This window comes from Triturus cristatus, chromosome 4_1, assembly GCF_964204655.1.
Source record: "Triturus cristatus chromosome 4_1, aTriCri1.1, whole genome shotgun sequence".
NCBI classification, from domain to species: domain Eukaryota; kingdom Metazoa; phylum Chordata; class Amphibia; order Caudata; family Salamandridae; genus Triturus; species Triturus cristatus.
Window position 1 is genome coordinate 355,749,505 of NC_140585.1, and position 24,842 is coordinate 355,774,346.

A 24,842-nucleotide genomic window follows, 5' to 3' on the forward strand; every position below is an offset into this window, starting at 1 on the left:
TGATGTACAGGGGGCCTGTCCCCTCCCACCTACCAGATGTGACGCGGTCCGTATTGTTGGCCTGGCAGGCATCGCTACGTCACACTGGCTGGTCGGGCAAATTGACCCAATGCACACCCCTCTGGCATGGGGCTTGGCTTCGGGAGGTTAGTGGTCTGCGGGGTTCAAAATATAGGATCTGATCGGCATCACGCAACTCTGGGACGTATATGCTCTTTCCAAGACATGCAAGCCCGTTATTCCCTACATCCCTCCCAATTTATAAGTATTTACAACTATGACATGCCCTCCAGGCACACATCACAGACTACACTCTGCTCCTGGAATACAGCCCTACCAAGGCTCAGACGCTGTTAGATCTGGGTGGAGGGGGGGCGGGGGGGGGGCATCTCCCACATACATCGCACCCTAGTCAATAACACTCCCACCTCTCTGGACAAGTTGAGGGACCAATGGGTGGAGTGGGTGGGCCTCCTGGACGAGGTGGACTGGCGCTATGCCCTTATGGCACGCAAGACATTCATCGTCTCCACCAAGCTTCAGCTAATCCAACTATACTACTTACATGCTGCCTACCTTACTCCACTGCGCCTCCACCGAGCGGGCTTACGCCCTTGATGCGTCCTGCGCTAGGTGTGGCTGGATCCTGGCAGACTTTTTTCATGTGGTCTGGTCCTGTCCTCATTTGGAGAGATTTTGGGGGGCTAGTGAGGAAAAGCTTACAGAGGTCTTGTGATGGAGGTTCCCCATGACCCACGTCACTCAATATTAGGTGTCACGGATGGGCTGGATGGGTCCCGAAACTATAATGTATTTTTTAACACAGCTATGACCGTGGTCGAGCGTGACATAGTGGCGGCATGGAACTGTCTCGATTCACCGGACCTTGGGAAATGGCGCAAGGGAGTGGACTGGTGCGTGACCCAAGAAAAAGCTTTGTACACGGCTCGAGGATGCCCTAAGAAATATCGTAGGGTGTTGGGTAAATGGCTGGGCACTGTGGAAGTTAGAGTGAGTTGTCAAACCAATTTGCCAATGTGTATCTCATGGGGTGTGGAACTGTGGGATGAATTGTTCTTAAAGATGTAATGGATCTACTGTCCTCCATGTTTTTGCTGATTCGCTTATTTGTTCTAAAACCAATAAAATTTGATTATCCCCCAAAAATAATGGGATGAAAGTTCTTTAAATAAAAGCATGTTCCAATATACATATTCATACTCCATGGCCAAGCACTTTTGGGAGGTGTATCAAGGAAATTTGAGTAGCCTGCAGTATTATGGTATAAAACATTTCAAAAGGCATAGAGAATTGGAATTGCGATGCTATGAATTGAAAATAATTTTATTAGGAACAGAAAGACCATAGGGACACAATTTGGATGCTGAATTACATGTGCATATATAGGGGCCCTTGGTCATTACGATGGAGCAGCCGCGGTCCATGCAGGTAACAGCAGTGGAGCCATGTAAAGGGATTGAGGGACGATGCAGAGGGAAAAATAATTAACTTATACTCTGCATCGTCCCTTGAAATCACCGCTCACTCGGCCCCACCGCTGTTACCTGCACGGACCATGGCTGCGATGGAGGCACTAGGAACAGAATGGAATGGTTGTCTTTAATATCATATGGTGTTGCTTATAACTGAGCCATTAGATAAAATGATAGATTTGGTGTAATAGCATGACTGGACTGTGACATTGAGCTCATATGGGGGAAGAATGCTGGAATTATCAGACTGTTTTAAATTGGTTTTGGTGGCTTTTTTCAAAATATAGTAATTGAATTTTAATGTGGATGGATTTTACATAGCCACACGTGTTTTAGTCATAGCATATTTGTCACATGTACTTAATTTTAGGAGAGGATCCTTCTGCACCAGCTCTTTAGATTAGAATCTGATGAGTGAACTAGACATTTGTGATTGAAACAATGACCCAACTCAGGAATGATTGCATTTGCACTTTGATCTGAATTAGCACTTTATCGGGTCAACTAAACATTAAGTACTGGGAAGTGTTCCATATATGAATAATAGTTTGGGTTTCAGTCTGTGTCAATTATCAGATTGTGAATTGTTTACATACAACATGGATGTAGACATTTATTTAAACTATCTGGTTTTCTGAAAATGACAGTGGAACGCCTTGGATAAAAGACTGTTCACTCGTCGGAGGCGACGAATGAAGCACTACAACTGCATATTTAATGAGGCACTTTAATTGCGTATACAACAGTGTGTTTATTAGATGTGAATAGAATATAGCACATGTGCACTGTTCCCATCAACGTGCGCACGGGCGCGCACCTATTTCACTCCCAGTGCGCAGTGGCTTTTAAGTGCGCGCACACAGCACAGCCATCCCCCTAGAGGCAAGTACTCATGTTGATCGCCGCCACCTGTAGAAGCATGACGGGCGCTGCGATCAACAGGAATACTTTAACAAAAGCAGACAACCTGCCCCCAGCTGCGCTGTATCAAGAAAGGGCATACAGCAAGCCTAAAAGCGCAACATGTCCTTTTACAATCACGAATATATATTAGAAACTAATATATATTAGTGATTGTGAAATGAGTGCTTTCACAATCACCATTAGATATTAGTGATTGTGAAAGTAAAAATCGTGCTTTTAGGCTTGCTGCATGCCTTTTGTTAATCTAGCGCGGCAGATTGCGTGCCTTTTTGAAAGTTTTGTTAATTGCAGCCCGCGTATTAGCAGGTCAGGCGCTGCAATTAAAAGAAAACTTTAAAAAAGGCACGCAGTATGCTGCACTATATTACCAAAAGGTATGCAGCAAGCCTAAAAGGACGACGTGTGCTTTCACAATCACTAATATAGGTTAGTGAGTGTGAAAGCACACGTGGTGCTTCTGGACTTGCTGCATGCTTCAGACCAGTCCCAAATATCTGCATTTCTCCTCCGATGTGTCACATTTTTGTTTTTTGATTATTGCAGTTTTATATTTCTCCAACTTAAGTGATTTGCTCAGGATCACAGGATGATGAGCCACGCTGAGACCAGGGCCGGACTGGGAACCACAACCGGCCCTGGCAAAGTGCTCGGCCACCCTCCCCCTGGGGAGCAGGGGGTTGCCGCCGAGCTCTTGGCCAGGGCCGGTTTTTGGCCGATTTTGTAGCTATGCTGCAAATCGGCCCTGTAACAAAAATGGCCCCCAATGGCCCAAAACCGTCCCCCCACCCTTGAGGCGCACTGGGGGATTGCCCGGTGCCCACTACGGCAGGTCCGGCCCTATCTGAGACTCAAACCAAGTTACCCCAGGTCCAAAGTAGGCAGCTCTTAGCCCTTATGCTGAATCCTCTTCATAATCACTGCTCTGATCCGAAAAACACCAAGCGCAAACCCCTAATCCTTCTACCCCGCGTTTCCCATAGCCTGAACAGAAGGGTTAAAGGAGTGTTTCAAACAGAGGGCGGGTCATTCCATATGCCAAGTATTCATTGGACTTAAGTGAGGCGCTTCCAATGTTTGCTGTGATTATGTGACGCTATTGTACAGATGGGCCATGGATATTCGAATTAAGTACGTCATATTTTATTCAGAAATACCCTGGGACTCAGCAGAGGCATCTGCTCCGTGTGCAGCCTTCATCCAACGGTCTAACGCCACGTATGACAACCCAATACCACGGCACCCCTCCGGGCATACAAAATACATGACTTTCAAAGGTGTACTTACAACACAACACTAAAGTTTGACCCTTTGAGTGACATTTTATTTCGAGTGGCGCAAACCGGTCCTGCCAATGTAAGTGAATGCATTTCACGAATGACCCCTTTATGTGCACTGTTGGCCCCTATTAAAAAGGTACTACTACAGCAGGAGACACGTTTCCCTCATTAGCATGCAATTCAGTTTATGCACCATAAAAGCACGATCTTTATTGATATATAGTGCTCCTTTTGATTATGTCAAAAGTACTGTGTGCAGACAAACTTCGTAAATAATTATGACCATTTTTATCCAGTACAGGGCTTACTTAGCATTCTGGGACTAGTAGTATTGTAAAACCAGGACCACAAATCCCAGAATGCAAGGGATACATCTATCATCACTACTCGTGACACAAGTAGCTGGGAATTGTGGAAGGTATGCTCATGCCTCCACCTTCCCAGGTGTGAACTAGGCCTCTCCTTCTCCAGGTCTGTACCAACGTTATGTCTCCACAACAAGGGGAGTTCTCAGCCCTTCTCCCTGGCTTGCATTTCTCTTCCAGTCTGAGACTGGCCCAGATTGTTCTCTGGGGCAGAACTGGCAGCTTCTTTTCCATGATCAGTCTCTACCCTAAAGTTGACCGAGTGTTTTTAGGTGTCGGACTCTTTGCTCTTTGTCCACCACTCAAATTAATTTCATATTTCCCTATACTAATTCCCCACTAATCCTGTTTGGGTTCCGGAGTAGCATGCTACTCACAATCAAGCAGGAATCCCCATGTCAGAACACCTGTCGCTGCACCCCCACGGACGGTCCGGTTCTTGACGCACATCGCCTTGGCTTCAGCGCAGAGACCTTACACTGCCGCACACAGAGGAAAAAACTGCACGTGTGTCATTAGGAACATGACCGGATATGCATTTGTGTCATGGACTGCACTTTAGCATATATTGCACTGCTTTGGAAATTACGAGATATATATACACATTTTCTTGAAAACGAATTGAGGATATTGATTTTATCGGATTTTCATCTACTGACCATCTAAAATGTAGCACTGAAGCACTTCATTTCGTATGGTTTAAATAGATTTAAAAAAACTATTCATACTAGATGCAAATATACATTTTGAAAGTAAGTATGGGCAGTATGTAAAATGTTGCTTATTTCCAGTTTTGTATTGCATGACAAATGAACTCCTGTAGTCCAGCACCATGTATAAATGTAGAGATGTAAACACAAGGAGATGGACGGAGTACTGAAACTTTTCAAACACTCACCCCCAGTCAAAGATCTGGGTTGAATCCATCATTCTTTAGCTCACTTTGCCACCCCAGATCAGCGCCAGCTATATGCAAATCAGTCTTGATATTGTGCCTCATGGGAACAGTCCAGCCCGAAATGCCAAGCCATGTCTTCCCTGGACTGGAAACAAGCATCCTGGGACCAGTTTCGGGCTAACAGCCCTCATCAGCCAGGCTAGCTGGAATCCAGTGGGTCACTGGATTCAAGCTAGCCTGGCTGATGAGGGCTGATGAGGGCTCTTAGCCTGAAACCGGTCCCAGGATGCTGGTTTCCTGTCCAAGGTGAGGCAAGTTAACTAAGAACATATATTCAGAGGAACAGAAGTTCCACAATAAGCAGGATACATCAAAATTGAAGGAAAGAAGGGCAATCACTTATAAGCCCGAGTGAAAGGAAAAGTGCCAGTACTGTGCAAGATATGTTAAACAGTGTGCCAAAGAATTTATGCAACTGTAGTAAAATAAAGTGAAAATCACCACAGAGTGGGAAAGAAATCATCCAATGAAGAATGGAATTCCAAAAGTGACACGTGCAATAACAGATTGAAGACAAGGCTATAACGACACCGCGTAGCACAACTAAACAGAACAGTCTATGAATGAACAACCAACCTTATAGGAAAGAAAGCCCAAAGACTGAACCACTGGTTAAAAAGAAGTGGTAAGAACCAAGAATCCATATGCAGATGGAGAAAGCAATTAACCTACAGAAGGAGCATTGCAAGAGAAAAGGAATATAATCACCTTGATGCCATACAAAATAAAAGCAGCAAGGATAAATAAGTCCCATATATCCAACAATTGTACTAAGAACCTGATGGAAAGAGTCAGCAAGGACACAGGGCTGGTTGTAAAAAGAGCAAGAATGAGACTCATGCATGACCACACCTTAAAGAATGTGGAATAGACCACAAATAAAGGAGGTCAGTAGGATAGAAGTAGAATAGAGGAAATAGCACTCCAAATCACAAGGAGGGAATGGAAACCTGGGCACCTTGCGTAAGAAAGGTTGCCGAAAGAAAATGGGGAAACAAGAGAAAAGGCTGTCCCAACGGAAATCACTGGTAAAGCCCAGAACGTGGATTACCAAGTAGAGACCGTACCAGATGTTTCACTGATCCAATGTAAATTGCTTTAACGCTACTCCCTGAGAGAATCAGGAGAGACTAACGATGCACCGGCAGTGGCATAAAACTGTACAGCACCTTCGCCAAGAGGAAAAAGAGCAACAGAATCCCTTAAGGTATAGCAAATTAGTATAATGAATGGCAATATGCCTACAGCAAGAACCCCAAGAGCAGGTAATTGATCTCATACGAGAAAGGAATACCATAGAAAACAAGATCTCTTGGGAAAGAAGCCTTTCAGCAGCGAACAGCAAAACCTACTAAATAGGTTGTAGACCCACATAGGGTCAAAAATAAAGACAACCTGTTGTCAACAGTGAAAATACAAAGAATAATAAGACCTGCATAAGCAGTAACACCACTCTGGGTGACATGCCAAATGAAGCAGACTCACATGGGGCACTCCATAAAGTGTAATAGAGCACAGATCGGATTCCGTGACAACACAGAATAACGCGCTGAATGCAAACACAGCTATAGATTAACAATGAAGGTTGAGAGAAGGGAAACAGAGCCAAGGGTCTGAACTACCTCAAATGTCCTAGAAAACAGCGCGAAGCAGTGTCTGCATGGCCATCATATAAATGAAAGCCATCAAAATGATTGGACTGCCTCCAAAAACCCAGTGGTACGAAGCCAAGCACACCGACACAACGTCAATGAAGAAGCCATGGTACGGCCAGCTTAATCAGGGGTGTCCATTCCACAATAAATTATTAATTTAGCAGCCTGCTGCCCATTCAAAAATCAACTCGGCTAGATCGTTCCAATTAGCATACAGGAGCAATGGCAACAGCAGTGCCAACTAATGCAATAATGCATGAGAAAAACGTCCAAGGACGCAAGATTGGTTCAAGGAATTTAAAGCAGCACTGAAGGAAAATAAAATACACAAGAGTCCTGTCTACGGGAATCGGTCAAGCAGAGTATAAGGAAGACAATCCAAATCATGGGAAGCTCTAGCGGCCTGTACCACAAGACTGCATCGTGTCGGGTGGCGGAGGAGACACACTGGGATCGGTGAGGGCACGACGGTGCTTGTGGGCAATAGAGCAGTCTACATGAGCAACAGTATCAGGTTTAGCCCAGGCACCTCGCAAAATATCATGTAGCACCTACTCAACACCTATTTGGCTCGGGTGAAGAACCCCAATAAGGAGGTCAGTAGACTGCCACTGAAGTAAGAGAAATCTAAAATAAACAGCCACGCTCCCCAACATGTCCACCAAAGAAAAGCTGGCCTCTGTAGCTAGACCAGGAGGAGAAAGAAGGCCATGAGGAGAAAAAAGGTCAGCAGAGAAAGACTCCAACCCACTTGCATCACTTAGTTCAGTTAGTCAACTATCCACCATAGGAGGATCTGCAGACATAGGCTGTACAAATCAGACTCCTTACTCATTATCTTCCAAATATTGTTCACGTGAAAGTTCCGCAGAAACATGATGCATTGGCTCTGCACTCCACGTCGATCTACGCTCATCAGATGTTGCACAAACATCGAGAGAAGACAGTGGAAGGGAATTAGAAGGCACCAACGGCACTGTGGTCAGAATGAGGGGAGGTCTAAGCCGCAGGAGCGAGCCCTTTGGAGCTGTGCACTGGCGCCAAATTGATCGGTGTCGTAGGTGTGAAACTTGAAGGGCTGTGGACCAGCGTTGATTAGGAAAAGGGTCTGACTGCAGCCGAGGGCGAACCCACCAGCTTGGGCACAGGCAAGGCATCCATCACCTCCTTAGGGCTCAAAGGCACTCCAGGGAAAGGTGAGGACCCAAAGATTGGGTGGAGAGCACAATCTCATTTGGTAAGTCTCGCTTCAGCTCTAGGAAAGACAGGGAGGGGCAGGAGCGACTCTTGCATGGTGTCCTCTGAGGAGCTGTGGGAAACCACACTGAGGCGACAAAGCCAGGTGATGCCACGACTGACCTCTTACAAGAATTACCGCAGGACGTCAACTGGGAGCGACGTCCATGGGAAAGACTTCTGGAACACTCTTAACAGATCGCAGAGCGGGAAGGAGACACAGGTTGATGAGACTTGGAGGGTTGCAGCAAGTGACCAGACAGGAGCTTCATACGTTGCTCCCGCAGCACCTTCCGCTTCAATTGTTGACAGGCGTCGCACTCCTTGGAATCGTGTTGCTTGCCCAAGCACCACAGACAGAATGAGGGTCCATGGCCGGGATCTGTCAAGCACAAGACCCACAAGGTTTAAAACCAGAAGGCATAGAAAAGAGGCACACTGTTCCAGATGAAAAACATTGTAGTAGGTCAAAAAGAAAACTGCCAGAGGCACCGCTTCTTTAGAGCTAAGTTGTAGCGTGGAAAAAAAAAAAACTTACATCAGTACGTCAGGGAAGGGCTTATATGGAACTGTCGACGTCACATCCAGTGGACGACGTAGCTACGGAGTCGCACAACACCCTCTACCAACACAGAGGTTCTGCTGGAAAAGTTTCAGGATCCAGTCTGGTGTCTGTGGAGAATTCTAAAATAAGGAGTCCAATGTAAGGCATCTGTAGCTAGATATCCCTATCAGATGAAATCCGCTACCAGCATACAGCCTTGAAAAAGCCCTAATTAATCGTCTGGTAAAGGAGCATGCAAAGTGGTTCAGGCTGAGAGAGCGAAGATTATGCATGGCAAGAGGAATATATGGCGGTTCATAGGCAGCTTCCTATAAATACCAGCCTTCTATTCCCCATAACCACATTAGCCCATGCGTAGCAATAATAACCAACAATCAAAACTGTAGCAACATCCCCAAGCTCACCATTTACACTTGACTAATGAACAAAGACAAAAGCAAGTTAATCTTGCTAATCTGAAAAAAGATTGACCACTCCTGTAATCCATCTTGCTGGATGCAGTGACATGGATATGAACTGAATTGCAGCCTTACTGCTTTCCATCCTATCAGAAAGCTTGTAACAAGAGTACAAACCCGGGCTGCCACTGCTGAGAGCTGGTCACTTAAGTGCAACCAAACAGTTCTGAGCTGCTATTTCAAAAACTAAATCAGTCTGGGTGTCATGGTGTCCAAGCAAGCTAAAATGGAAACTTGAAAGGGGTGTGCAACCTTTTGGGCAAACGTGAACTTCTTACAAACATTAAGCAGGCAGATACGGTCTTAAAACATACTCTTTTTGGGAGGCATTACACAGCAAACTGCTGCAGTGCACACTAGAACAGATATTGTCTTACAAACAATAAAATAAACATACTTGCATAAAATGATATGTTCCTTGTATTTTTGTCATCAGATCCTGAAGTTTTTGTCTTCTTAATACAGGGTCATCGGGAAGACTAGAAGTGGAGCAAAATTCTGCAGCTGCCTGATGAACACTTTTTACAGACTGGCCCAAAAAAAAAAATTAAAAAAAATGTACTCTAATGAATGCAGTATTTCAAAAATACAAATGCAGATATAGAAATGCAAACTGTTGACTCAAAATGCACATCCTGGTTATTCACTTGCTCTCTTCCACACGTTCTTGATTAATACTTCTAGACATTATTTAAAACACTGACAGAACACTCCCATCAAGGCTATACTCGTGTCCAACTTTGTGCTACCCCCAACACAGCCAGCATATCCGTAAGCGAAGGCAGCATCCCTTGAGTGAAACCTAGCAGTTTTGCAAAATCCTTGAATAAGCCAATTAAGGACTATTTTCAATGTGCAGGGCAAAATATAATTTAGCTTGGAACGCTCACAATACTTGCACCCTCCATCATAGGAGCTAACTTAGATTCTGACAGGAGGAGGTAAGTCAGTGTAGCAGAGTACTTTACTCCCGCCATGCAGAGGGTCCCCTGCCTACAGAATTTGAGTCAGGGTACAGCTCTACATGTTGGCAGGAACTACCATGGTGGTCCTATCAATATTCTAAAACTTTGGACAGCTTTTTCAAACATGACCTCCTGGCAACATTTTACAACTTTTTATTTTTTCCGAAAAGAAACTTCTAATGCAGGAGTTTATTTTATAAAAAAAAAAAGTTAAACAAATGGCCCCCTACCATTGGTGTGGTTTCATGGTTTGGTATTTTTTTTTTATTGTCCCTGGTGGTGACTAACTCTGATGGCCCATACTCTGTTGGGCAGTTGGAAGAGTAGGCCAGTGACTGAGCCAGAGTAGCCTCGGTCACCGACAGTAAATCAGGTGGGCAGATCTTCAGTTTGGTGGACAGGTACTGAGTCCTCATTGCAAAAAATTACTATCCCCGCCAAACTCTAAATCAACCCCTTCGTTTTTCTTGCCTTCATTAATCAAAAAATCAAATTTGCTAATCACCCAGGAGTATGCAGGCGCTGGTGTTCTTGCTGCTGAGACTAAGTCGAACAGCCAGGCATTGATTCCTTTTATGAATTCCAACAGAGGGGGTGCGGTCCGGATTAATTCACCAATTTGTTTCAGGTATCCCTATGACCGCTTCAGTGCATTCTATAAACCCATAACTGAAAAGGGCAGCTCAGCAGTCTCTGTAAAGACCCATTGCCAGATTTCCTAACTGCAGATAAAACCTTTGGGGCTTTCATTGGCCTGGTTAGGTTTTAGCCGATCTGGGAACAGCCATTCAAATTGGAGAGAGAATCGATCTGAAAAGCAGAAAGGGGAACTACGAACCTAGAATGAATTGCAAAACTATACCCATTTATTGTTAGGCTGATTATCTAAAGAACAAGTTATTTACTTTCTGTAGTGAACTTTCTGGTGACTACTCTAAATACAACTTCCTCACCTCTTGAATACCCACAAGTGCCAGACTGGATTTTGTCAGCATTGCTCCCCTGGCGCTGTGCGTCTTCAACCCGTGGTGGAAGAGACATTGCAGCTGCATAAAAGCATCATCCGTGTGCACCGACATCAGTTTCTTTCTTAACTGTCCATGCAGTCAGACACGGAGCTGAACTGAACAGATGTGCCAGTGTGATCACCACTTGATTGGGTCCTGTCATAGATTAAAAAACAGAATATTCTGCAGGGGGAGCGAGAGGATGGAGAAGAATCTGTGGTTAGAGTTTTCAACAGAAAGACTGACCAAAGTAAGTCACTTGTTCTGCTGAAGGATATTTCTAACCACAGACATTTCACTATGTGAAAGGATACCACAGCAGTGCCCCCAAGGTGGTTGGTCTGTGGAACGGCTCAGACAAAAACGTCCTGCCAGACTGAGCAGGCAATATGCCCTTCCCATCAGACCTGGCTATTAAGGAATAGTGCTTCCAGAATGTGTGGATGGACAGCCATGCTGCAGCCTTATTAATGTCCAGAACGTACACCATGCATGCCAATGTAGTGGTAGCCATTCCCCTGGTGGAAGGAGACCTCACCCCCCTGTGAGGCTGCTTCTAAGCCAATGTAGAATGGATTGCCTGACATGAAACAGTCACGACTTTTGGTAGAACCTCCACTCTGGTCTGCACCACCAGTTCATCCAGAAAGAAGGGGGCATATGGAGACTGAACGGACAGAGCATGAAGATATCACAATGAGAGACTTTCACAGGTCATACACTCAAATGTGGCACACAAGAAATGTGAGACACAAATTAAGGTCCCACTGCAGAATCACAAAAGGTTTGGGTGGAAGCATACAAACTAGAATTTTTTTTTTAAAAAAGGTACCACAGGAGGAAATTTAAACAAGGATGTTTGGTCCGGAAAGTGCAAGAATACAGATAGGGCAGATAATCAACTTTTAATGGTGCCCAGGGCATGTTCATATTTAACCTACTGGTAGAGGCCTAGATCACAAGGCTCAGGCAAAGAATGCTACAAGAGAAAGGCAGTGTCACCTGGGGCAGGTCTACAAAAGTCAGCAACTTGGGCCAAGCCTTGCTTTTGCCTGCCGGTAATCGGGCAAGTGTCCATTTGCGTGATAGTCAGCCTCACTGAAAGAGGAGGCATTCTAAGGTAGTCTGTCCAGGCTGCAGAACCTCAATCAGTACGTTAGTTTTGACCTCAATAGATAGTAGCCGCAAGTAAAGATCTTCATCTGCACGCTGGATGACTATAGTGAATGATGCAGATTCTTCTGTTGAGGGCCAGGCATGGATTTATCAGACCATCAGAGGTGGTGTCCAAGTCACTGGCCTCTTGCAGGTCCATTGGAAGGTTGTAATCGTAGTACAGAGATGTGTACTCCTAGTCTTCTGCGTTGCCATCACACAGACCAAGTTGACAAAGTACTGAATCAGAGCCAAAAAGGATTGTGTAGTGCTTTAGGGAAACTCTTGGGCAATAGTTTGGACTGGCCGTGTAAGAACATGTATAGGAAGGGACTTCGGTTGAGGTGGTTTTGCCTCTGAAAATATTTCAGTCCTCCTCTGGCATCATTTCGAATGCGAGGAGGATCTTTCCAGGACATGGCCTATAGAGTAGGAGTAGGTCCCTACCATCAACTTTAAGCAGGAGTAGGTCCCCATAATCAACTCCAAGCGGAAGCAGGTGTTAGGCACCTTCCTTCAGTGTTCAAATTCATATTTACACTCAGATCGCCTTAGGATTCATCCATGCGCAGTTCTTGCATGCCTACAGTTGTGCGACAACCCTACATACAAGAGACAGACCTCATGGGGGTCTGTCAGACGCCAGTTTATTATCTCTACTAGGCTCAAACCCTGTAGATTTTGGTGGCCCCCTGCACACTGGGGAAAGAATTTTGGAAGAAAAACTTTGTCAGAGACAACGTAAATGTTTGGAAGTGGGCTACAAATAGCATCAGAAGGCACAGAAAGAAAGGTCTGACATCGCCACAAATTTATGGTCCTTAAATGCTGCTCTGAAATTACTATCAGGGTAGGTCAAGACAGAGCCACATGCCACCGGCTGGTACGCGGGAGGAATACTGAGAAAAATCTCCAAATCCAGTTTGGCACCTGTGGGTACTCACAAGGTGAGGAATCTGCAGATAGAAGTGTCCATCAAAAATGAGGTTTAAAATGTAAATAGATTTTTTGAGATTGTCCCGAAGAAGGGGCTTGACCTTGGATATGGATACAATGCACATGCTCCCACAAACAGTTAACAGCAGGGTCATTAGAGATAGATAAGGGATTACATTTTATCATAGTTTTTAATGCTATTCAGTGTAGGGTAAAAATTATATGTATGCTACACTTCGTAATGGACTAGTTACTGCAGTGTGAGGCTATGTTATGTTAATTATTTTTCTAAAGTGCTCGATTACCAAAAAGGCATCTTGGCGCTGGCAGAACTAAGAGGACCTGAGGGTAGCCTATCCAGAAGTAAACAACCATGTTGTCAAGGCTTGCCTGAAAGCCAGACGGATGGGCATTCTGTAGAGAAAGAGCATTCCATGCTTTTGTTGCTACCAGCACAAAGATTCTGCCTCCCCAAGCCATGTGTTTGAATCTGGGAACTGCCACTGATTTGGCAGAGGCAGATCATAAGGACTTGCCTGGAGTGTACCAAGTGATACTCTTCTTCAGGAAATCGGGATCTAGGTCATGTAGTGCATTGTAGGCAATACAGAGTGCTTTAAAAATGACCCTCTGCCTAATAGGGAGGCTGTGAAGGCTCTTCATTGACTTGGAGACCAAATTATATCTCAGGACTTTTAGCAGCATCCAAGCTGCCGCGTTTTGCAAGGTTTGCCCATTACAGTAGTCAATCTTGGATAACACCGAGGATGTGACTGTTTTCTGAAGATTAGGTGGAATAAAAGATAAGACCCTCCATTACCCGGAAAGTAAGGACGGCGGCAGAGGTAACAGCATTTACCTAATCCAAATAGGTAAATTCATCATTGATTAGGACTCCCAAATTCCTGGTTTTCCTAACTGGTGTTGGGAGTAAGCCTAAATTTGGTGGCCACCACGAAGAGAACCAGAAGGACGACTAGGCAACTAAAAGCAAAACCTCAGTCTTTCCCAAATTAAGATTCAGGCAGTTCTTGGACATCCATAAACTGACGGCCTGCATACAATCACAGAATCTCGCCCCAATACCAGTGTCCTCAGGAGACAGACTATTTGCGTGTTGTCGGCGTAGGATGTCTGGGAGAAACCAAAAGATTTTATTAGCTCGGCCAAAGGAGTGACCGACATTAAAAAGTTCGTAGGGTTAAGAGAGGATACCTGGGGGACTGCGCAATGTAGACAGTAGGAATACAAAATAAATGTACCCAGTCAGACTGTTCTCTGCCGAGAAAGGAATTAAGCAAATCCCAAGCTGTTCCTTATGTTCTTTAAAAAGGCTTCTCTTCAGATCTTTGCTAAATTGAAAAAAAGGCCGGATGACTACAGGTATGCCGTTCCAGATCCCGAGTACATGGACTAAGGCCTGTTGACTTGTTTTCTTATACTTTGTAACCAGTTTAAAGGTGTCCTAGCTGCAGGTGATCTAAGCGCCACAAGAGGCGGTGAGCTAGTCAGCAAGATAGAGGGGGCTGCACATTGCGATGGCTTTGCTGATGAATGCAAAAAGAACAATTGATGGACAGAATGCAGAACAATGTCATACATTCACCCCAGTACAGAGATCTGGGCCTAAATCCATTGTTTCTTTGCTCACCAGGTCATTAGTTATTCCAGGTATGCCCAGACGTGAGTCCTGGGCTCACTGTGCCACCGGATTCAAGCTATCCTGGCTGAAGAGGGGTGAAACCCCGAAACCGGTCCTAGGATGCTCGTTTCTGGTCCAGGGAGGACCTGGCTTGGCATGAGGCACAGGGTCAAGACTGATTTGCATATGGCCAGGTCTAAACTGGGGTGGCATGGTGAGCAAAAGAATTATGGATTTAACCCAGATCTCTTGACTGGGGGTGAATGTTTTGATTTGTTCTGCATTCCGTCCATCAATTGTGTCTCTTTGGCCTTGCTGATGAAGCAGATGGTTGTTAAGGTGCAGTCTGGCAATGGGAGCCAGTGGAGTTTCGTCAAGGTGAGAGGAATGTGGTCATTTCTTCAGAACATTGTGGTGGGCTGCAGCACGCAGGGTGTCATTACGGTGTGGCAATGTGGAGAGGCATGGAGGCTGTGAAGCAAGGCACCACCACCATCTAGATGAAAGAGTATAGGAGCATGTATAGCAGTTCTGGAGTCACGGTTTGGGAGGAATTGTTTTACTTTAATAGAGAGCAGGCATGAGGTCCCCTTGGTGTTCTTGCTGATGTGTTGCTTGTGAGAGGTTGGGGTCCAGGGTGAATCAAAGCAACCTGGCAATTGATAAACGTTGGGGTTGAAATCAGTCTAGCTTCCCATCATGAAACCTGGTTTGGACTAGTTCTTTTGTTTCTTGGTTTATAGCATGAATTCTGTAGGTGCTGCATATTCAGGTCTGGATGAAAGGCAGGCAACATTTGAGGGGCTGGATGTGTGGAGCCGAGCCAGCTTTCAAACAGAGCTGTGTCTCAAAGTAATAGTGACTTTTGATGTTCTCAGAGAAGACCCAAGGTACTCTATGCAAAGACTGAAGATGGCAGGGGAAAGATGAAACCCAGTGGTTATTGTGTAACCAGGAGGTGCCCTTGTGAATGAACAAATGGTGGTTTGGTACGTAGGAGCACCAGTGAAGCTTTGCCACTAACTTTCATTTGAGAAAATGGGGTAGATAAGGATGTGATGGTCCATGGTGGTAAAGAACTGCATCTATGTCAGGAGGAAAGGAGTCATCTGAACAGTGTTAAAGCAGGAATAGGCAACAATTGTTAAGGCAGCACTCTCCGTGCTGCAGCATGATCAGAAACTAGAATAATCGTTCTGTAGGAAACTGCAGTTAATTTCATCTACGGGTTGCATGTAAACAGTTTTTTGATGATCTTGCTCTAAAGTACAGGCAAGTGACTGGCAGGTAACTGGCAAGATCAGGGTCTAGAGTGGGTTTGAGGAGTTGGAGGATTCGGCTCGTCTTGAGACCTTCTGGGAAGATGCTTTGAGTGAGGGACTGGAGTGGAGAGGTCCTACAGAAACATTTTTAAGAACAAGGGTAAGATATCCCATCACTTCTACTATTCCCCCACCACATTCAAACTTTTCCACTGAGTTTTATTTACAATGTTGTCTGGCGTAGTTCAATGAACTAGATTTGCCGAGAAACTAGTGGTTTCTAAATTAATCATTAAGAAATGTGTTACTTTAAAGGACAGACACAATGCCCCTCTCAAATATTCTGACAATGCAGCTTTACTGGTTTCTTAAATCAAAGTCTAATAATTTAGATTGTGATTTTAATTCATAGGAAACCATAGTTCTGAAATGATGAGACTTTGCTACTCTTGTTTTAATTTAACTACTCTTGCGCTGGTCCAGAATGACAAATTTAAACCAGCAACATGCACCTGAGACTTCCAGTGCGATAACTTGTACATTAGCTTTAAGGAAAGTGTTTCATTATATGTTGTGGTTGTGCAACCTCCACGTGTAGTAAAGAATCACATATCAGGTCCAGTCAGGTTGGTTTGTAAAACCTTACCTCAGTCCTGGGTAGCTGTGGCTCATAGCAGTCAAGCTTTATCAAAGGAACAAGTGTAAAGCATTAAGTATCGAAAGTGATTAATACGACGCAATAAAAATTCAACACCAATTTAGAAGAATAGGTTGCATTTTTATCTTTAAATACATATAAATGCTCCAACACAGGAGAACTGCCCCGCGCCTCTTGCAAGTTTTTATGCACTTTCCAGAACCCAACTCACTGCACCGACAGCACCCAACACACTACTCGGACACTCACACAGTCCTGTAACCAAACACACACACACACCTCTTCACACTTATATCCATGCTCAACACCAGCTCACTCAAACACTAAAGGGGTCTGGGTCCAGCTGTATGACAATGTCCTTGACCTACTTTCTCATGGAAACCTGTGAACCCTGCATCAGCATCTTGACATCGCCACAGCCATCCCCCTAGCTACAAAACTGAGGCAAGACAGACTTCACAAGCCCAGAGGCAGGAATCACCATCAGACAAAATCAGCTACACCACCTCCATGAACAAGCCATCCGCCAACATGAACACCTGTTATTCAAGCTACATATCATAGCCAAATTCAGCCAAAGCTGCAATCCTCAACAGAGCAGGACCACACACCATCTTCAACACCATCACGGACTTAGTCTCACTACTCATCCTCAATACTAGCAATTTCATCCTAGTCTGAGACCTGAACTTCCACCTGGAAGACCACACCAGCCCAAACTAAAGAATACTTACTATGGCTACCCCTCAGCCCACAAACCTAGAGGGTGACTTCAGCAGTCAGGGGTGATCAGGAGTTCCTGGCTACCATCTCTCTAAGGCAGGCTTCTTGAACTTTTATGGCCCTGTGTCTCTAACAGAGTCAGTCAAATGACTCTGAGTCACCTTCTCAGTCTGGGGACGACTTTTCCTCGAGGGGGATACCTCAGGCACAGTCCTCTTATTTGCTAACGCAAGGTGAAGTCCAATCTTTTGCTGGATCCATGGTACAGCAAGGCAGTTCATTGATCCGCCCTCTAGTACAGACGTGATCTGCTGTCTAGGTGCCACATTTATGGTTGTTTGTCAGCGGGAGATGTGGTGACTTGTAATCAAAGGACCACCAGGTCCCTTCCAACCTATTGATGAATTCCAGCAAAGTGTGACATTTGCTATACCAGAATACACCATTCTGCTCACTCAACATGGCAGAACCCTTCTTTTGGTGTGCAGGACTCCCTAGCTCATCCTAGAGGTGTGGCTACCTAGGGGCTACATGCCACACACAGTTTTCACAATAGCTTCTCCCTTTATGTCCTAGATGCCAGCCAGTCTGCTGAAGCATAACAGCAGACCCCTTGTGTGTGTGTGTGTGACTACCATTTGCCTTTCAAAGGCTACTTCCCCTTTGAAGCTCACCTTTAGGCCCACCCCTTGTTTGGCCTTCCTGCCAGTAGGTCACAACTCTTTCCTTGGCAGAACCTTTGTGTTCCTTCTTGAGAGTTGCTCACACGTCCCCCCCAGGAGGGCAGATGGTTGTTTTGAGGACTGCAGATGGTGGTTTTGAGTACAGCAGCTTGCGTGCAACCGTAAACAGCCATTGGAAACATTTGGGTCAACAAGGTAGCAACTTTCCAAAGTTGTCACTTGTGAAAAGGTTACATTAAAATCAACTTGAGCAACACATCTTGTATAATGCAACAATTAATTATAAACAGTTATCAGCAGGTCAATTGGGCTACTTGCCTTTTAGAGTAAAAACTACAATGTGGGGTTTTTAATGTCAGGACATGTAAAGTTGAAACCGCACATTCATCTTTTTTTACTATCATGTACTCTCACTGTAGGGCTTAGTAGGCCTGCATTAGGAGTGACATTATTTGTTTTGTGTGTTGAAATTTTTTATTAGCATTTCATAAATATAGTACAGAAAGAATATAAAGTAGTAAATTCTATAATACATAGAAGAGAAATATTGATAAAAACAGTTATATATTAAAACAAATATATCAGAAAACATAAGAGTAGTGTAGATGCAGAAGCATGGCCAGCTTGGAAGACAATTCCTTTAAAGAAAGATATGTATTTGGTTGCCAAGTTAAAAACGGATTCAAAACGAGATTGATTTCCACAGGACAGAATAACGAGGTTCCGGAGGCAACGACAACCGGATACCACGCAGAAGTTTGCAGACCAACGGATGTTACTCTACTGGAGATCCATCTAGCAGGGCATGTCCTGCCAAAATTGCCGACCTGATAGAGTTTATGGAACGATACGCCAACCCTTCTGACGCCAAGTCTGCTAAGAATTTCAGGATGGGAACGACCATGGGATCCAAGCTCCCTCGAAGACACCAACGAACCCATCTCGTCCAGGCGGACCGGTAATGTTTTGTGGTGCTATCTGCCCAAGCCTTTGACAAGAGGGTCTCAGCCTGTCCCCAAAGACCCGGCAGCGACCATCGTTGCCTGAAAGTCGCCACACCATGAGGCGGAGCATCCCCTGTGTGACTAGGTGATGAGGCACTCCGTCCGGGTTCAGAAGCATGTGAGGACACAGGGGGAGTAGGATTGGAAAATCCCAGTAAAGTTCCAGAAGAACTGGAAACCAAACTTGAGCCTCTTGCCGGCGGATCTGAGCCGCCGTACTAGTCATCATTGAAAAAGATGGAAATGCATAGCCCCGTTCTGCGCTCCAATCCTGAAGGAAGGCGTCCGTGGCCAGAGCCAACGGATCCGGTCTCCAACTGAAGAACCGAGGGACCCGATGGTCCAGCCAAGAAGCAAAGATCCGCCGAAAAAGGACCCCATAGATCGCTCAACCACCGGAAGATTTGAGAGTCCAGCTTCCAAAGGCTGGAATCGTAGAGATGCCTCGAGTGCCAGTCCGCAAATTGATTGTTCTGGCCCGGAAGGTATTCCGCCGTGACCGAAATATGATGATCCAGGCAGAAACCACAAAAGTATTTTGCCAGATTCGCCAACGCCTGGGATTGGGGACCTCCCAATCGATTGACATACCGTACCGCGGAGATGTTGTCCATTTTCAAAAGGACACAGGATTGCATTTGGTCCTTGGTCCAACATCGTACATCAACAGAGCCCGCTAGAACCTCCAAACAGTTGATATGAAGGTCCTGCTCGTCCAAGGACCAAATTCCTCCGGTGTAAAAATCCCTGCACCGTGCGCCCCAGCCTGACCTGCTGGCGTCCGATTCTATGACTAGGTCTGGAAACGAGCCGAAAATCGCACGTACGTTCCATGCCTCCATATGGGACAACCACCATGCAATCTCTTCCTTGGCCTCTGCCGAGAGGGAAACTGAATGGTCGTACGACCGCCCTCTCCTCAGATGATACACCTTGAGGCACTGGAGAGCCCGATAATGTAGGGGCCTGGGAAAGATCGCCTGTCTGGCTGGAAGTCGTAGAGAGGTGTAAGGTCTGGAAACTGTTTGCCGTAATTCATGGCGAATTTGCGCCATCTTCCGCGACAGGAGACAGTCGCATGGACGGAGTCCACCACGAACCAGAGAAACGCTACAGATTGAGAAGGTCTGAGAACTGACTTGGTCTCGATGATGAACCCTAGATTCTGCAAAACAGGCACCGTCTGTTGAATATGGCTCGATAGGGTCGGAGGACATTGCCCAATAAGAAGATAGTCTAAATACACAATCATGCGAATGCCCTGCGCTCGGAGGAACTCCACTGCGGGGTGAAGCACAAAGGGGCTGAGGAAAGACCAAATGGAGGGGCGGTGAATTCATACACCAGATCTCTCCAACAAAATTGTAGGAATAGTCGATGGGGCGGGTGGATGGGAACCACCAAGTCCAAATGTGCCATCCAATCGGAAGGCAGAAGGACGTTGGAGCAGGTGGATTCCCTCCACCTTGAAATGGCAGTATATCAACCATCCGTTGAATTCCTTGAGGTTGATAACCGGCTGCCGACCTCCGTTGGCCTTGTCCACCACAAAAATATTGCTGAGAAAACCGTGAGGGTGCAAAGTTGATCGACAAATGGCTCCTTTGCGGAGCAACTCGGAGACCTCGATCAACTGTGCTTCTTGGGAATTGAATGCCAACGGTCGAGGCCGAGCCTCCTGCAGAGGGTTTTCATAAAATTCTATATGTAAGCCTTGAACGGTCTGAAGCATCCATGCATCTGAAGTTATGCCCGCCCACGGACCTCGAAAGGCCACTAGTCAACCCCCGATGCGAACCTGTGAGGCTGGAAGGACACTTACTGCTGGAATTTCCACCGCCGAAAATGGCCTTGAAACCTCCGCGGCCTCTGAAACGCTGTCCTCACGTTGGATAGAAGTTGGTGTAGTTCATGGTTGAATTATACTGCCCGCGACCAGAGCCTTGTCCCCTTGAGGAATTGTGTTGGAAACCGCGGCTGGGCGAGTGGCCGTTGCCTCGACTGGTCCCGCGGAAAACCCGCTGGTTGAAAACGCTTTTAATATTGGACTGGGCCTTGTCCAGCGAAGTAAATGTTGAGACAAATTTACCTAATTCCTTAATAAAAGGATCGCCGAAAAGGCCCCCCTGGGGCCACTGCTCCTGCCTCTGAAGAGGCCAGATCTCCAAGTTCAGGATTAAGCTTAATTAACAGCGAGCGACGACACTTGGTTGAAAGGGCGCAATTAACTTTGCTCATGAAGATAAGAGCTCGCGGGGCCCAATTTGAAAGGACTTCTGGGGTAATGAGAGACCCAGAAACCTTGGCCTCCTCGGCCATGTCCAAGATAATCGTCATTGGTCCGATAGCGTCGAGAAGCTTGTCCAGACAGGACCGCCAGGATCTATCTATACCCTTCCTAGGGTCTTTTATGTACCTAGCTAGAAATGTGGCCATTTTAGGGTCCAACTCCAGTGTGAAAGCAATTTTGACGGACAAGGATGGTCTTGGGCACTCCGCTCGCAAGCAACCAGAGCCTCCTTCGAGAGGCTTGCGGAGTCGACCAGCGACAATCTGGCTACCTTGTCGCCGGGAACCCAGGCTGCAGAACAGGGATGCACGATGTCGTCGGGATTAAGCATGTCAGAGTCCTCCTCAGGGGCCGTGGAAGTGGAGGGAGTAGTGGTCGGGCACCAAGGTCGTGAGGATCCCGCCGCCTCGTCCATGCCCCCTTGGGTGTAATCATTATCTGTCCCGGGGAAAGGAGGGTCTGGAATATCCTGAGGGGCGTCCGCCGGTGGGGGGAGCGGGGCGGTCGGTGATGTGCAAAGGCATCCACGTCCACCCCTTCTAGGCGTTGTTTCTTGGACGATGGGGGCCCTCTCCAGTATGCTCACCTGGGGGCACAGGGGGATTTGCACGCGCCGCGGCCAATCTATTGCACTCCTATACTATTCTATCAGAAAGGCGCTGCTTCATAGGGCCAACTACCTCGTTAACCACCCGGTAAATGGAGGAGTCCACGGCCTCGTAAAAATCATAATCCCAGGGCATGTACTCCTGGACCTCCTACTCATAGTACGCAGTCTGGCTATCCATATTGCCAAGGGAAGGTGAGTAGCAGTGTAAATGAAGAAATACTACCTTTTCAAACGTGCTGCGCACTGCAAGCAACCGGTCTGATAAACCAAATAGGGGAAGGCTGAAAGGCTGCGCAGATATGGGTAGCCCCAAGGGACACAGACAGGTTTGCACCAACCAAAACGCACAATCGCCCTCCGGAAAGCCTGACCGGGCTACTGCCTCCCTCCACGTTAGAAAAACTTTCCAATGTGCCCACAACTGCGTGCGTTTGTAAACAGCCATGTCCAACTGTGCAAATACAGCGCGAGTTCGCACGTTTACCGCGGGTAAACCTGCAATACGGATCCCCACCGGGGCGTTATTATAGAAAAATGCGGGGAATACAACCCGTTAAAACGTGCGTCAAAGGTGAGGCAGAAGGGAACAAGGCTCGGTACTCTCCTCTCCTGCAGCGAGGCTCCTCGTCGGAGGAGCCGTGACTTGAGAGCAACGAGACGAGCGAGTCCCTCTAGTGGCCTGAGGCAGTGCTGCACCAGCAGGGGGCCAGCCGCAAAAGGAGCGGAAAACGTTCCCGCGGCCGGCTTGGGGATCTGAAAAGGAAATTCAGAGAAGGCCTGCAAAGCTGGTAAAGGCGCACAAAACAACTTTAAAACAGCGCCTGTACGAAACAATTAGATATCATGAATCAAGAAAGAGGGAAAAACGACAACTGGCTGCTAAGCAGCAAAGAAAGAGGAAGGGAGGAGACAAACATGGACTATGTACCGAGGACAATGGAAACAGATGGACTATGTAATTTGATTCCTCCCTAGTTGTAGTAGTTTGTAATGTTTATTGATTTCTTTGAAGATCTTACTGGCTGCTACGAGTTTCTGTAGTAATAAAGCGAAGAGAGAAAGCATAATCTCAAGCCTCCGGTCCGGACATAGAATCTGGGGAATAGATTTGTTTAGTGTTGTCTGTGAAAGGGAAGATTAATTTCTATAAAACATTCAAACAGCCAAATCTACTAAATACAAGAAAGAAATCCAAAGAGCATTCTGAGGATATACACTTGTCAGTGTTCTAAATAGGGGAGAACATTTCATGCTTAAAAATATAAAAACATCTTATTTATAATAGATTATATTCACTGCCATAAACATTTAATACATTTATAGAAAAATTACGAGTAGAGAAGATACATTTCAGAGGAAAAGGTGAGCAGATAAAGAAATTTAATCCAATAAAGAACATCAATAATGAATGCAATTAACTTTTATCCTATATGAAAATGCTAGAAATAGTTATGCAGAAAAATTACAATCAAATTTGTAACTAAGAGGTACTACTAACATTCAGGAGGTGCTAAATAACTTCAAGGATTGTTTGGTTCGGGTAAAACTGATGGAAAATCACTTATGAGAATTTAGGAACCATGACAAATAATACAGAGGAAATATATCTCTATAATAATTATAAATATGTTGAGTAAATTTCAGATCATATGATGTACATAAACAAATATATAAACATTTCCTTTGGAACTGGCAACAATAATGAGGAAATATATAAAGAAGTAGTGTAGACAATACTTATCTTATGCATACGAGAAGATAATCTTCCTGAGTCTTAAATATGGAAGTAGTAAACTAAAATTGTTTTTAATGATGAAAGAAATAGGACGTTAAGGACTATTCTCCATCTGAAGCAGATTTTAAGGGAGAGCAGAATTTAGCCCCGTATTGGTCTTGAGTAAAATTAGAAACTGTCTGTAGTGCTGAAGTTATCTTCCTGCATTTGATTCGGCCTCTCCAGCTCTCTGCCACGATGACCAACTTCACCCATGTTTCGACATCTGTTATCTGAGAACTGGGTAGAAGGTTGAGGAGTAGAGGCATGCTGCGTGTCCATATCCTGTAGTATCATGTCTTCTAAGAAGCGCAATTCTTCTGGATTGTAGAAGTCTCTTGAGTCACCATTTTTAGTGACACGAAAGCGAGCTGGATCAAACAAATCATATTTTATGCCCATTTTACGTAGTTGAGGCCTCATAGCTAAAAATGCTTTCCGTCGCTCATTGGTTTCACGAGAAAAATCAGCTGCCAGTCGAATTTCATGGCCTTGATACCTGAAGGAGCCTTGGGTGCGTGCCACCGTAAGCAGTTGTCTAACCTGTTTTTGCCTCAAAAAACAAGCAATGATAGGTCTTGGACAAGTATCTGTGCCTTTGCATGGGGGACCAAGACAATGTGCCCGTTGAATTTCAAGCATTGAGTCAAAATGAATACCAACCAGTTTTGGAAGATCTTTCCAAATAAAACTGGTATTTTGACCTTCAATTTTTTTCTGGAAACCAAAGAAACAGATATTATCTCTTCTACTGCGGTCTTCCAAATCGACCCGCTAGCTATGGAGAAATAATAGTTCTTGATCTCTATTTTGCACTGAATCAATTTTATTCTCAACTATTTATAAGCGTTGGTCCAGACCTTCTGTTTTAGTATGAAATTGCGCTATGTCAGCTCTTATTGATTTAGTCTGTAGTGCAAGAGAGGACATGTCCATGGCTGTCAGACGACAGCCAATTGTCGAGAGTTCTTGAAGACGATCCATAGAGTCCCCTTGTATTGCAGTTGCCGTAGTGTGGGACTTAGTAGATGACGGTGAAGCAGAACCCTTCACGGACATGGTGCTTGACTGGTTAAGTATGTCAGCAAAAAGTAACTGCTTATTAGACTGGTTTTGGTTCTTGGTAAGACATTTGAATGTGTCCTCATATTTAAAGATATAACGAACAATGTGTGACAGACTTGTCAGTAGAGATAAAGTAG

At 45.4% G+C, this 24,842-nt stretch overlaps 1 protein-coding gene across 6 annotated transcripts in view; it reads right to left on the reverse strand.

Moving 5' to 3' along the window:
- CAPRIN2 (caprin family member 2) overlaps nucleotides 1-24,842 on the reverse strand; it is a 699,936-nt gene that overhangs the window by 338,792 nt on the left and 336,302 nt on the right. For all 6 annotated transcript variants that reach the window (XM_085652361.1, XM_085652359.1, XM_085652360.1 and 3 more), the window contains one exon: nucleotides 9,329-9,460. In XM_085652361.1, coding sequence (XP_085508487.1) covers nucleotides 9,329-9,460 — 132 coding nt within the window. The remainder of the gene's footprint in view (nucleotides 1-9,328; nucleotides 9,461-24,842) is intronic.